General features: G+C 42.8%; 1 protein-coding gene across 2 annotated transcripts in view; it reads right to left on the bottom strand.

Annotated features, from left to right (window-relative positions):
• Positions 1 to 2,236: 2,236 nt before the first annotated feature.
• The window catches only part of ACOX2 (acyl-CoA oxidase 2), a 50,601-nt gene continuing 37,535 nt past the window's right edge, over positions 2,237 to 15,302 (bottom strand). For both annotated transcript variants that reach the window (XM_073592127.1, XM_073592126.1), the window contains exons 14-15: positions 8,688 to 8,820; positions 2,237 to 2,545 (exon numbers count right to left, since the gene is read on the bottom strand). In XM_073592127.1, coding sequence (XP_073448228.1) covers positions 2,483 to 2,545; positions 8,688 to 8,820 — 196 coding nt within the window. In that variant the 3' untranslated portion in view covers positions 2,237 to 2,482. The remainder of the gene's footprint in view (positions 2,546 to 8,687; positions 8,821 to 15,302) is intronic.

A 15,302-nucleotide genomic window follows, 5' to 3' on the forward strand; every position in this document is an offset into this window, starting at 1 on the left:
CTCCTCGGCCGTAGTCTCCTCCCTCCTCATAGGCCAAAAAGGGATGGCTTCTCCTTTCAGCCAATTGAAAAATGGGTCTCACGACCCACTTCCTGATTGGCCGGGAGGAGAATTAATGTATATTAATTCGCTATTGTCACACAACTGGGTGGGATCGGAGCGTAGTGCTCTGCACCCCGAGCCTACCATTTTTTGAAGCCTATTAGAGCCTCTGGCTCTAATCAGGTGCTTCAAAAAAAAAAAAATACGTGCTTCAAAAAAATATATAATGCATTTTTATATCTATACAAAAACGTTCTGCCTTTCATTTTTATTTTAAACTGAATGGCTTGTTTTACAAGGCAATCATTTACAGTCATTTTAGGTAAAACAGTGAGGCTGCACTCATCATTGAGGTGAGCAGCCAAATGTCATTAAAGTGCTGTTGGGAAGAACCCATATTGTCAGGGTACCAACTGTAAAACCAGAAACTTGTATAAAAGAATAAGACAGAGATAGGAACGTAGGAGGGTGAAGAGTTGGAGTGGGGCCAGGTGTGTGTGCTGCAACCCACATGCATTTTATTTTTTTAAGGTGGGTTGTGGTGCCATGCAAAACTAATTGCACCCCAATGCACCAAAGATTGTGCCATAACTCACAAAATAATGCACATTTTACTACACACATTACCACAATGCATAGGTGTGAGCCAGCTTCAATTTTCTCTGTAAAACATTATGAAAAAAGGGTCTGTCCTTTAAGAATGGGAAAATGCACATCTATTCATGTTCTTTGGTTTCTGCCTTCATATTAACCACTTTATCTCCGGAAGGTTTTACCCCCTTCATGACCTTTTTGCTATTCAGCACTGTGCTTTTATCCTGGAATTTACAGAGCTATAGACGCTATATTGTAATAGCAAGGATTAGAGCTGCACGATTAATCATTATTGCGATTTTTTTTTTTTTCCCCCGTTACGATCTTGACAAAATATTTCCAGATTCTTTCTATGCAGAGAATTCTCTCTACTCTGCCAAAGCTGACAGTCAAAAGAAAGGAAAAAAAAAAAAAAAAACAGGCAGTCTGCCAAGAATCACAACATTCCTTAGCAGTGGAACTTAAGTATAAACATTGTAACAATTTGTCCTTTAGATCAAAGGAATACACTTTGGTGTGTAAATGAGGGAAGTTTAACCACTTAAACCTTTTTCTGACACTTGTTGGTTTCAAGTTAAAATCATTTTTTTTTTTATGCTAGAAAATTACTTAAAACCCCCAAACATTATATATATATATACAGTATATATATATATATATATATATATATATATATATATATATATATATATATATATATATATATATATATATATATTTATATATTAGTAGAGACCCTAGAGAATAAAATGGTGGTTGTTGCAATATTTTATGCCACACTATTTGCACAGCAGTCATTCAAAAGCAATGCTTGAGGAAAAAATTACACTTTAATGAATTTAAAAAAAAAAATACCAGTAAAGTTAGTCCAATTCTTTTTGTAGAACGTGAAAGATTTTACGTCGTGATCTTTTTATTCTAACCAAAAAAAATAGTGATTCTCATTTTGGCCAGAATAGTGCAGCTCTAGCAAGGATTAGCAAATTATAGTGGGACTGTTATAGCCCGCCACCCTATCTGGCACTAACAGACACTGGCTGGAAGGGTATCTAACTGACATGGATGTCACTAGTGACACTAATACAGTGATTATTCTGAACACGGACAATGTACTAATGACACTGGCTGGGAGGGGGTTACCAGTGTGCCTAACAAGTGTAATATGTGCTGCTTTTACTTACGATCTGGCTGTTTTTTTTCTCCCTGCTTTTTAAGGAAAAGAAACAGCCAGATTGCCATTCACTGTACACAGATTTCTCCGTGTTTGTAAACACAGAACTCTGTGGTCAGCGGGTTTCCGCTGAAATCTGCTGCCAAACTTGTGCGATGTTCAATCACAGCACAGATCAGCAGGGGGGTGCGCGCATGCACACCCCAATCCTAGAAGCAAGCTGAGCCTGCACCTGCCCCCCCCCCCTTGCAATATATTTCATGTGAGGAATCAGCAGGAGGTTAAGAAAGGGAACACCCAGAGATATTTTACTTTCTGTAGCATTAGCGGGACAGGAAGTGAAGGCAGATCCCCCTAACTGGATACAAACAGAAAAAAAAATTGGAGTTTAACGTTTCCCTACTCAATCCAAAATGAAAAAAAAATGGCTTTATTGTAGCAAAATAGAAAATTATCTTTATTTTATAATTCAAATTTAATTTATCAAGCCCCAACCAAGTCATGGCAGGTACTGCACATACATTAACATTAGATTTTTTTCTTCAGAAATTTCTTTAGGTTCACTTTCAGGCACTTGTGGTTTCCAGAAACTGACCAATCGGTAAGTAAAATAAGGCACGGTATATACTAGGTGAATGCCGGGTCTTTGGATCAGGGTCCTCCAGAAGGCGGTGTTCATAATTTGGATTGGTTGCTTTGTAAATATGGCTTCAGGTATTTCTCAAACACTGGGCTCACCTGTGAAAAATCAAGCGGTGAAAATGAAAAAACATTAAGTAAAAGGTATTTTTGGTTAAACTTACAAAACATTGTAGATGACATTCATGGCTACCTGACCAATAGAGGTCTGTGCATATTGATGCATCTAACTTATACTGACTTTATATTCTGCTTGTATGACCACTTTAAAATCTACCAACAACTATGCAGTACAAGAGCCTGAGAAATGAATACAAAATTAATTGGCTTGTTTAGGTAGACCCACATTACATACATTTATAAAAAATTCATAGTTGTTTCTCCATTAAAAGTACAGGTAAATTCGTTCTGTGCAAATAGGGCAACATTGAATGTTCTCAGGCTGTATTATCTGCCAATTAAATGTTTTTGTTTTTTATAAATAAAAGGGAAATGAATAGGGAAAATACCAGATTATGGCCACTAGATGGTGCCAAGTATCATAGGAAATACATGCATCGGCCACTTTATTAGTGTACCACTCTCTAGCTAGTGTGCTAGGTGTACATAGTTAAGTTGTTAGTGTTGGTAAATTGGCATGGCTGAGATGGGATGGACATGGTCAGCATCAATACTCAGGTAGGCCGTGGTGTTTAAACAATGCTCAGTTGGTACTAAGAGGCCCAAAGTGTGCCAAGAAAATATCCCCCACACCATTACACCACCAGCCTGAAACGGTGATACAAGGCAGGATGGATCCATGCTTTCATGTTGTTTACGCCAAATTCTGAACGGACCATCTGAATGTCACAGCTGAAATCGAGATTCATCAGAGCAGGCAATATTTTTCCAATCTTCTGTTGTCCAATTTTGATGAACCTGTGCGAATTGTAGCCTCAGTTTCCTGTTCTTAGCTGATAGGAGTGGCACCCGGTGTGGTCTTCTGCTTCTGTAGCCCATCTGCTTCAAGGTTTGATATGTTGTACGTTCACAGATGGTATTTTTCACACCTTGGTTGTAACGAGTGGTTATTTGAGTTACTGTTGCCTTTCTATTATCTTGAACCAGTCTGTCCCTTCTCCTCTGACCTCTGACATCAACAAGGCATTTTCCTCCACACAACTGCCGCTCACTGGATATTTTCTCTTAAGATAAGTCCCTTAAATCCCTTTCTTCCCCATTCTGATGCTTGGTTTGAACTTGAGCAAGTCAATTTCACCACGTGTAGATGCCTAAATGCATGGAGTTACTGCCATGTGATTGGCTGATTAGCAATTTGTGTTACCAAGCAATTGAACAGGTGTACCTAATAAAGAGGCCAGTGAGTGTAAGTATGCACCTCAACTCCATCTATACATCATAGTGGTGGTTGTCCTCACCACGTTTATAATTTAGCCTGAGAACATTAAAGTAATTGTAAGGCTTCGTGTTTTGTTTTTTAAAAATAACAAACATGTTATACTTACCTCCACTGTGCAGCTCGTTTTGCACAGAGTGGCCCCGATCCTCCTCTTCTGGGGTCCCTCAGTGGTTCTCGCTGTTCCTCCCCACAGCAGATAACCCCCTAGGAGAAGCGCTCTCCCGGGGGATTACCTTGCGGGCTGCACTGCTATCAATCTATCCAATCAAGAGCGGGGACGCCGTGCAGAGAGGGAGAGCGCGTCATAGGATGCATTAAGGTGAAAACACACGAGCGTTTACAACCCCTTTAAGACCAAACTCACAATAGAACAGACAGCTATTGGAGCGCTTTACCTCCCCAGCAGTGGTCCGTTCCGAACTGTGGTAGGGGGCAGTTGTGTGTGTGATGCACTAAATCCTCCACTGAAAGCTCCTTTTTTGTTTTTGTGCAAACTTTATTGGAAGTGTAGAAAAGTACACTTCATTCATGTCACTGTACTGCAATGCCATGCGATTTTTTTTACAGTGCACTTCAATAAAATGCAGGACAGCTCCCGGCTGACTTGCATTCTGAATCAGACCTACAAAAAAAAAACATTTTACAATGCAGTAAAACGCCTTTAACTGCACTATGTCTGAATTCTTGCAGAATAAATTTACATATTGTTTTAATGGATGAACAGATATACAGTATGTAATATATCAGTAGTGGTTCAGAGGGTGTTCAAGTAGATCACAAAGCATGTCACAGCATGCACCTTCCACCGATCACTCCAACTCCACCATATGTGAACACACTCCCCTCAGGGGGTCACACTCACCAGAGCTTTAAAGGATAAAAGCCTCCAATTTAAGGATATTCTGGACCACCTTAATACAGCACTTCTCTAGGCAATAGGGAGATGGAAGGGCTCCAAAGCATTTAAAAACGAGAACAAAAAAGCGCAAATAGCGTAATTCCGTTTTATTCATACAAAGCACCCATTACATAAATCTCCCCCATTACCAGCAACGTACCAGATTGATCTGCTTTGTTTTCTGTTTAATCTGGTACGTTGCTGGTAATGGGGGAGATTTATGTAATGGGTGCTTTGTATAAATAAAACGGAATTACGCTATTTGTGCTTTTTTGTTCTCGTTTTTAAATGCTTTGGAGCCCTTCCATCTCCCTATTGCCTAGAGAAGTGCTGTATTAAGGTGGTCCAGAATATCCTTAAATTGGAGGCTTTTATCCTTTAAAGCTCTGGTGAGTTCGACCCCCTGAGGGGAGTGTGTTCACATATGGTGGAGTTGGAGTGATCGGTGGAAGGTGCACACTGTGACATGCTTTGTGATCTACTTGAACACCCTCTGAACCACTACTGATATTGCACTAGTCTAATGGACTTTATCTGTGTGTAGTTGGCCACACTTTCATCTTATATGCTCAACATAGCGCTGTTTTAGTATATGACTATTTTTATTACCATATATATGTCCTATATACTATCTATTACATTTACATTGTTTTTTTTTTTTTAAACAGCTGCTTTTATTCTCCATACCCTTGGTTTTTAAAATTTATATTTCAAAGGGTCTGGTAGATATTTTATGAATGTCATTTTGTCTACTGAAGGTTCTAGATGAATGCTGTTAGAGGATCTGTGGCGCTGAGTGGTGCATTATAGGCCGAGTTATACACTGTTTTGCTATAGTATGTAATATATATATAATTTTTTTGTTGTTATAAATACAACCAGTAGTGTTGGTAAATCTAAAGAATGTTTTACAGAGAATATGAAATCATGTTTTAATGTGTATAAACAGCTTTATAAATGATTGTATAATCTAGATTACATAGCTCCCAACCGTCCCTGATTTGGAGGGACTATCCCTGATTTGCAGCAATGTCCCTCTGTCCCTCTTTCCTCCTCATTTGTCCCTCATTTTGGTCTCATCTATATAGTTGTATATAAAATGCACTTTTTATCTTTCAAAAGTGTTTCTCAGTGCTAGACCTTTCATCAAAATTCTAAATTGCTGCATTTGTAAATTTTAAAAGCCAATATAAAGGAAAAATAGTGGTAAAAAAAAGCCCTTGTGGATTTGATTAACCTTTTTTTGGTTAATTCTCCTCTAAGGGGGTGTGACAGGGGGCGTGTCCTATGCCTACATACATTTGGTAGTAGGTGTCCCTCATTCCCATCTCAAAATGTTGGGAGGTATGTAGATTACCATCAGGCCTGTTTCATACGGAGCACCAAGCTTTTGCAAAGCATTTGCAGAGCTTTCAGCAAGCTTTGTTGAAGCTTTTAAAGTACCATTCATCTCCAGTTTGTAAATGTTGAACACAGATCCCAATGGGAGTGCTGATTGTCACTTTAAACAAGCTGCTTGCAGGCTTCAGCCCTACTTGAAGCTTAATAAAGCGGGGGTCCACCTATCTATCGTTTTTTTTTTTTTTGAGTTCATTCACAAACTTTTCTTCTCAGCATTACATACTCACATATTGTGTGTAATATGTCCGCCTGTGTCAGATTTCGTCGGAAAGAATAACTTATATTATTCACTGCAGGCGGTTTCCATCTTCATTGTGGGCATTTGAAGCCCACAAGCATTTATTTCCTGGATGTGGTGAATGCTGTGCTCCCAGCATTCACTGCTCATTCCCGCACATGCTCAGTGGCATCCTGGAAAGCCAGAGACTAGCTCCCAGGAGTCTGGGAGAGGCTAGAAACACGCCTACTCCCACGGGAGGAGAACCAGGAAGTGCAAAGAAGAATAGAAAAATAAAAGGTAATTACGGCGATTTAAATTTTTTTAAACGGCATGTCAGCATCTAGGAAAGGAAGAGAATACATACAGATATTGTTCAAAATTTGGGTGGAACCCCGCTTTAAAAGCCTGCTAGCAGCTTAAGGTGACAATCAACACTCCCATTAGGATCTGTGTTCAGAAGCTGAAGGGCGTTTTACAGGTTTATGGAGTGTACACGCGGTCGGACTTTTCGGCTACAAAAGTCCGACAGACTTTCGACGGACTTTTGGCGGACTTGCGATGGACTTTCTAACGAACGGACTTGCCTACACACGACCACACAAAAGTCCGACGGATTCATACATGATGACATACACCGGACTAAAATAAGGAAGTTGATAGCCAGTAGCCAATAGCTGCCCTAGCGTGGGTTTTTGTCCATCGGACTAGCATACAGACGAGCGGATTTCTGGGTCTGGCGTAGTTACGACGTAAAGATTTGAAGCATGTTCCAAATCTAAAATCCGTCAGATTTGCGGCTGGAAAAGTCCGCTGAAAGTCCGGGGAAGCCCACACACGATCGTATTGTCCGCCGGACTAAGTCCGTCGGCGTCCGGCGGACTTTTGTAGCTGAAAAGTCCGACCGTGTGTACGCCCCATTAGAGAGACAGCTGCTTGTGCAGGCCAGTCAAGTTCCACCACCCCAAACTTGCTCACCCATGTCTTTATGGACCTTGCTTTATGCACTGGTCCAAATCATTTGGTGGAGGGGGGATTATTATGGTATGGGGTTGTTTTTCAGGGGTTGGACTTGGTCCCTTAGTTCCAGTAAAGGGAACTCTTAAGGCTTTAGCATACCAGCAAGACATTTTAGACAATTTCATGCTTCCAACTTTGTGGGATCAGTTTAGGGATGGCCCCTTCCTGTTCCAACATTACTGCACACCAGTGCACAAAGCAAGGTCCATAAAGACATGGATAAGCGAGTTTGGGGTGGAGGAACTTAACTGGCCTGCACAGAGTTCTGACCTCAACCCGATAGAACACCTTTGGGATGAATAATGCCGCATACACACGAGCGGACTTTACGGCAGACTTTGTCCGGCGGACTTTTTCAACGGACTTTCCGAATGAACGAACTTGCCTACACACGATCAACCAAAGTCCGACGGATTCGTACGTGATGACGTACGACCGGACTAAAACAAGGAAGTTCATAACCAGTAGCCAATAGCTGCCCTAGCGTCGGTTTTTGTCTGTCGGACTAGCATACAGACGAGCGGACTTTTCGACCAGACTCGAGTCTGTCGGAAAGATTTGAAACATGTATCATTTCTAGGTCCGTCAAACTTTTGGGGGAAAAAAGTACGCTGGAGCCCACACACGATCGAATTGTACGACGGACTCTGGTCCGCCGGGCAAAGTATGCTGTAAAGTCTGGTCGTGTGTACGCGGCATGAGAATGGAGACTGTGAGCCAGGCCTTTCCGTCCAACATCAGTGCCTGACCTCACAAATACGCTTCTGGAAGAATGGTCAAACATTCCTATAGACACACTCCTAAACCTTGTGGACAGCCTTCCCAGAAGAGTTGAAGCTGTTATATCTGCAAAGGGTGGGCCAACTCAATATTGGACCCTACGGACAAAGACTGGGATGGCATTAAAGTTAATTTGCGTGTAAAGCAGGCGTCCCCATACTTTTGGCAATCTAGTGTAGCTAAGCAAGAGCATGGCTCAACCTAAAATGGCAACATCCATTACATTACAGGTGCAGCAATTTTACCCTAGGACAGGACTACAGAACACCCCCCCTCTTTCCATTACCATAAAGAGGGAGGGGTTGGGTAGTTCACAGAGATTGCTGTGAACAATGTAACTGCAATCTAGGACAAGCATTAGATTGCAGAGCTGCGAGTCTAAAGCACTGAAGGTGAGTATTACAGCCACAGCTTTTTATTTTATTTTTTTTTTTATTTTTTTTTAGGGTCTGCTGGGGAATGTTTTTTTTTCAGATTTCTTTTTCCATTTAACTGAGGATTTACTACTGACCTCCTTTATACCTACCTTATTGTTGTCAGGATTTCTCTGAGCCCATTCCAGCAGATTGTGATACACATTCCCATCATAGGTCCCAAGAGCAGATATTAGCTGTTGATCTGTGAAGTCGAAAGCGTCAACCAACAAAACGGCATCTTTCCTGGAAAACAAACCCCACCATTGTAAAATCACACTACTGTACATAATGGGAGGGGGGGGCGGGCAGTGTCAACAAGAGCTACTGACAACACTATGGCCTTGTAAACAGATGTTAATACTGATGTAATCCACAACCACAGTGTCCTCCATAGTAGACAGGTATAGTTTAAGTTTTGTTCTCTAACTTAATCTCCCATACCAGGATTTCCTAGTCTTTGGTCAGTCATGCCCTCATGGCAACCATTGTATAAGTATTGTATGGGTACTAACTGTTCTAAACCATTACACCATCCTCCTACATTGCAAGGATCCAGTCCTCATAAAAACAGCATTGCTTACTCACCAGTGTACTTGATGCTTAAGCATTTCAAATCAATGGAAGCAATACTTAACTACTTCAATACAGGGCACTTATACACCTTCCTGCCCAGACCAGTTTTCAGCTTTCAGCGCTGTCGCACTTTGAATGACATACAATACAACATACAACACTGCACCCAAACTAGATTTTTATCATTTTGTTCCCACAAATAGAGCTTTCTTTTGGTGCTAATTGATCATCTGTGGGAATTTTATTTTCTGCTAAACAAAAAAAAAAAAAAGACCGAAAATTTTGCAAAAAAAAAATGTTTTTTTTTGTTTCTGTTACAAAACTTTGTAATTAAGTAAGTTTTCTCCTTCACCGATGGGCACTGATGGGGCTGCACTGACGGGCACTGATAAGGTGGCACTGATGGGCACCGATGAGGTGGCACTGATGATGGGCACTAATATGTGGCACTGATAGGTGGCACTGATGGGTACACATAGGTGGCACGGATGGGCACTAATTGATGGTACGGATGGATGCCAATCAGTGCCAAATAATGCCTGCCAATCAGTGTTGCCCATTGTGGGCACTGATTGGCATCCCTGGTGGTCTAGGGTGGCATACCTGGTGGTGACATCCCTGGTGGTCCTAGTGGCGTCCCTGGTGGTCATCCTCGGAAGGGAGGGGGGCTGCACTGATGGACAATCAGCACAGACCCCCATGTCAGAGGAGCAGCGGATCGGCTCTCCTCTGACAGACGCGAGTGAGGAAAAGCCAATCAACGGCTCTTCCTGTTTACACTGTGATCAGCTGTGATTGGATACGACTGATCATGTGGTAAAGAGTCTCCGTCAGAGACTCTTTACCTAGATCGATGTTGCGGTGTGTCAGACTGACACGCCGCAACAACGATCGCCGCGATGCGTGCCTCCTTGCTATCCTGCTGGATGTCATATGACGACCGGTCAGGATATTGAAACCACTTTGCAGCCGTCATTTTTTTAAATGGCGGGCAGCAAGTGGTTAAACCATTTATATGGGGTACCAGCAGACACAAACTCCCCTGGAGCAAACTAAAAAACCCTACTGACCTTGCCGGAACTGCCCTTCCAGACTTCAAAACGTACTATTTAGCTACTCAAATGGTGCAACTATTTCACATTGACAAGGTTGACAGAGACAGGTTCCTTAACCTCCTATGCCCCAAATGGTCACATTCGACCTTAGACCCCTTGGTTGCAATAACAGGAGGAATAAGGGGTGCAGAGAGGACGGATGATCGCAAATCCTTGCTTTACCAATACAGGCGGGTATGGGATATCATATTGGACAAGCTCAAATTACCACAAACCCATGACTACACTCCCCTGTGGCATGATACAGCCCTCCCAGAATTTCACTCGATCCCAGATCTCGAACTCTAGAGCTCCAGGGGAATATTCTATTTGTCTCACATTACACACAATGGGGAATTAAAGACTTGACAGACTAAAATCCGAATTTATGGTACCAAACTGAATGTTTTTTTAGGTACCTACAAATCCACCACGCCTTTCGAACACAATTCCCCTCGGACAACCCCTCCCAAGACAACAACCCTCTAATGGGAGTGATTAAAAGCACTGACCCCAAAAAATTGACCTCTCACTTTCATAACATGCTGTCACTCCCTCAGGCATCTACATCAGCCTATGCATTGAAAACTAGATGGGAGGGAGAGGTGGGATCCACGGAGGATGAGGAGTGGAGCGAAGCCTTAGATACCTGTAAACTAGTCTCACTCAAACTCTCTGACCGCTTGACTCAATCTTTATACTGCACCGATCATACCTTACACTACTAATTTCTCGGTATAAAACTAGATCAATCCGCCAATTGCCCAATGTATAATAAAGAAACAGGAACATTCTATCACCTAATCTGGAACTGCCCAAAGACTCAGGAATTCTGGGCACAAATAGTACAGTTTCTACATGACACCATGGGTTCACCCCTGAAACTACACCCCATGCCGTGCCTGCTGGGCATTTTCCCATAACCAGATATGGATAAATTCACAAAAATCTTCTTAAACAAAACCCTCTTCTCTGCGAGAAAAGTCATAGCCAGGTTTTGGATGAGGCCCAATCCGCCAGAGCTCACTAACTAGATAGTAGACTTTGCCCTATAAAAAAAACTCATGTATTCCCACAGAGAATGCCCTTCAAAATATAATAAGATCTGGGATAGATGGCTACAGACCCCTGAAACCTGCATTCAACAGGGTGTCACTACGCCATGAACCTCCAGACCTCCAATGTCCCTACTAACAATGCATGGAGAAACTGGGAGGAGAGACCATAGGAGTATAATGTACCCTGAATGTTGTATATCCTAACATAGCTTAATTGACATAAAATGTGTCTCATGAATATGTCTGTAACATCATGGGATGTCTTTGTGGGATAGTCACCTAAAATATTGTCTAACACACTGGACATTTGCTATACATGTTTTACATATATGTATATATTTTCTTTTTGTTCAATAAAATTTAAAGTGAGAAAAAACAGCATTGCTTTGTTCTAAAGTGCATTCATCTGGCAACTGTTAAACTTCCCTCCACTAGAAATGTTTGTTTTACCACCCAGGCTACACCAACTTTTCTACTGTCATCATGCATCTGACCTCCTGTCTCTTGTACTCTGGAGTGACATACCTTGAAAGATAAGCATGGGGCTACAAAAGCATAAAGTAACAGTCGATTCATTGATCAAGTAGTCAGAAAGGTTTATGACAATATTGAGAGGATGGATATGTTGCACTTGTAGGCAGTTGCAGTCTACTTTTTTCCACGACAGGTGGTGCTCTTCCACTGCAGCACTGTTGTTGGAGAGGAAGTCAAGAGTAGGAATGAGCCGAACACCCCCCCTGTTCGGTTCGCACCAGAACATGAGAACAGGCAAAAAATTCACTCGAACATGCGAACACCGTTAAAGTCTATGGGACTCGAACATGAATAATCAAAAGTGCTAATTTTAAAGGCTTATATGCATAAAAAGTGTTTGGGGACCTGGGTCCTGCCCCAGGGGACATGGATCAATGCAAAAAAAGTTTTAAAAACAGCCGTTTTTTCGGAAGTAGTGATTTTAATAATGCTTAAAGTGAAACAATAAAAGTGTAATATTCCTTTAAATTTCGTACCTGGGGGGTGTCTATAGTATGCCTGTAAAGGGGCGCATGTTTCCCGTGTTTAGAACAGTCTGACAGCAAAATTACATTTCAAAGGAAAAAAGTCATTTAAAACTACTTGCGGCTATTAATGAATTGTCGGTCCGACAATACACATAAAAGTTCATTGATAAAATGGCATGGGAATTCCCCACAGGGGAACCCTAAACCAAAATTAAAAAAAAAAAATGGTGTGGGGGTCCCCCTAAATTCCATACCAGGCCCTTCAGGTCTGGTATGGATATTAAGGGGAACCCCGGCCAAAATTAAAAAAAAAAAAAAATGGCGTGGGGGTCCCCCTTACGTAACGGGTAATCCCGCCCCCCTCTGACGTCACGGGGAATGCCACAGGGAAATCCCCGTCAAGTCCCCGTGCGTCAGAGGCGGCGGGCCACCGGGTGGCCCCACCCTCCATTATTTAAGAACCTTCAGAAGACAAGAAGCATCACACAGCAGGAGCCTCCCATCATGGATGCGGAGCGGCCCGAGAAGAAGAAGGGAAGAAGACGCCGCGGAGGAAGATGCCAGACGAGAACACCGGAGGAAGAACCAGAAGAAGAAGAAGATGGAGGAAGAAACCAAAGGAAGATAGAAAAAAGAAGATGGAAAAAAAGAAGACTTTAAATAAAGGTCTCTGTCTCTTGTCATTTTTAACATTTTTGACAGTTTTTTTGTGAAATGGTATGGGGTGCTTTTGTACCCCCTTACCATTTCACACAGGGGAGCTGGGATATGGGGGTCCCCTTGTTAAAGGGGGCTTCCAGATTCCAATAAGCCCCCCGCCCACAGACCCCCACAACCACGGTTGTGGGGATGAGGCCCTTGTCCCCATTAACATGGGGACAAGGTGCTTTGGGGGGCTACCCCAAAGCACCCTCCCAATGTTGAGGGCATGTGGCGTTGAGGGACCCCACGCCATTTTTTAAAAAATTTTGGTGCTGTGTTCCCCTTAAAACCCATACCAGACCTGGAGGGTCTGGTATAGATTTTGAGGGGGACCCCCACGCCATTTTTTTTTTTTAAATTTTGGCCGGGGCTCCCCTTAATATCCATACCAGACCTGAAGGGCCTGGTATGGAATTTAGGGGGACCCCCCCACGCCATTTCTTTTTCAAATTATGGTTCGGGGGTTCCCCTATGGGGAATTCCCATGCCGTTTTTATCAATGAACTTTTATGTGTATTGTCGGACCGACAATTAATAGCCGCGAGTAGTTTTAAATGACTTTTTTTCCTTTGAAATGTCATTTTGCTGTCAGACGGTTCTAAACACAGGAAAAAGCGCCCCTTTACAGGCATACTATAGACACCCCCCAGGTATGAAATTTAAAGGAATATTACACTTTTATTGTTTCACTTTAAGCATTATTAAAATCACTGCTCTCGAAAAAACGGCCGTTTTTAAAACTTTTTTTTGCATTGATCCATGTCCCCTGGGGCAGGACCCAGGTCCCCAAACACTTTTTATGACAATAACTTGTATATAAGCCTTTAAAATTAGCACTTTTGATTTCTCCCATAGACTTTTAAAGGGTGTTCCGCGGCTTTCGAATTTGCTGCGAACACCCCAAATTATTCGCTGTTCGGCGAACTGACGAACAGCTGATGTTCGAGTCGAACATGAGTTGAACTCGAAGCTCATCCCTAGTCAAGAGTAACAGGGCTCCTCTATGGTTTCCTTGGTTACTGGGGGAGTTATCCTACTGGATGCTGCTGCCCCATGTGACTCTGGTGACCATCTTTGGTCAGGCAGAGCCTATTTAAGGCCCTGGCTCTGTTTTGGCGCACATTTGTGAGTGGGCAGTGTAGGGAAAGGTGCCCCATGTGTTAGGGACTAGGGATGGTCCCGATGTTCGAGTCGAACGTAATATGGGGCACTCGTGGAAAGTTAGCCCGCCGCAGAGCGCCCCATAATGCACTGCGAGATCGCAGTGCATTGACAGCTGCTGATTGGCCAAAGCATGCATCTGACCTGTATGCTTTGGCCAATCACAGCGTGATGTGTTGTGAGAGCCATGATTGGCCAAAAGCAGGGTGCCTTTGGCCAATCATGGCTCAGGGGCTAAGTCCACGCCCCACACTATATAAGGCTGCTGCTTACACAGCGGCCGTATATAGTGAATGAATGGAGACTATTATTATTATTATACACGATTTATATAGCGCCAACAGTTTACGCAGTGCTTTACAATGTAGAAGGGGGGACAACACAATTACAGTACAGTTCAATACAAAAGGTACAGGAGGGCCCTGCTCATAGAGCTTACATTCTAAAGGGAGGGGGTGGTGGTACAAAAGGTAATAGCTGCAGAGAATGATTTGATGGGTGTGGCTCGGGGACAGTTGTTAGGTGGGTGTGGGATAGGCTTCCCTGAATAAATGAGTTTTCAAGGATCTCCTAAAGGTGGACAGGTTAGAGGCTGATCGGACATACTGGGGCAGGGAGTTCCAGAGGATGGGAGAGACTCTGGAAAAGTCCTGAAGGCGAGCATGGGAGGAGGTAACAAGGGAGCTAGAGAGCAGGAGGTCCTGGGAGGAGCGGAGGGGACGATTTGGGCGATATCTGCAGATGAGGTTGGTGATGTAGATGGGGGCGATGTTGTGAATGGCCTTGTATGTTGTGATTAGCATTTTGAATTTTATACGGTGTGGTAGGGGAAGCCAGTGAAGGGATTGGCAGAGTGGAGCAGCAGTCATGGATCGGTTAGTGAGGTGTATTAGTCTGGCAGCAGAATTCATAATAGACTGAAGGGGGGATAGCCTGCGTAAGGGTAGGCCATTAAGGAGAGAGTTGTAGTAGTCAAGGCGGGAAATAATCAAGGAGTGAATAAGTTGCTTTGTGGTGTCATTAGTCAGGAAGGGTCTAATTCTGGAGATGTTGCGGAGGTTAAGGTGGCAGGATTTAGCCAGTGATTGGATATGGGGGCTAAAAGATTAGGCAGGTAGTTAGTTTAGTGTGCAGTC

This window comes from Aquarana catesbeiana, linkage group LG07 (genome assembly GCF_042186555.1).
Source record: "Aquarana catesbeiana isolate 2022-GZ linkage group LG07, ASM4218655v1, whole genome shotgun sequence".
NCBI classification, from domain to species: domain Eukaryota; kingdom Metazoa; phylum Chordata; class Amphibia; order Anura; family Ranidae; genus Aquarana; species Aquarana catesbeiana.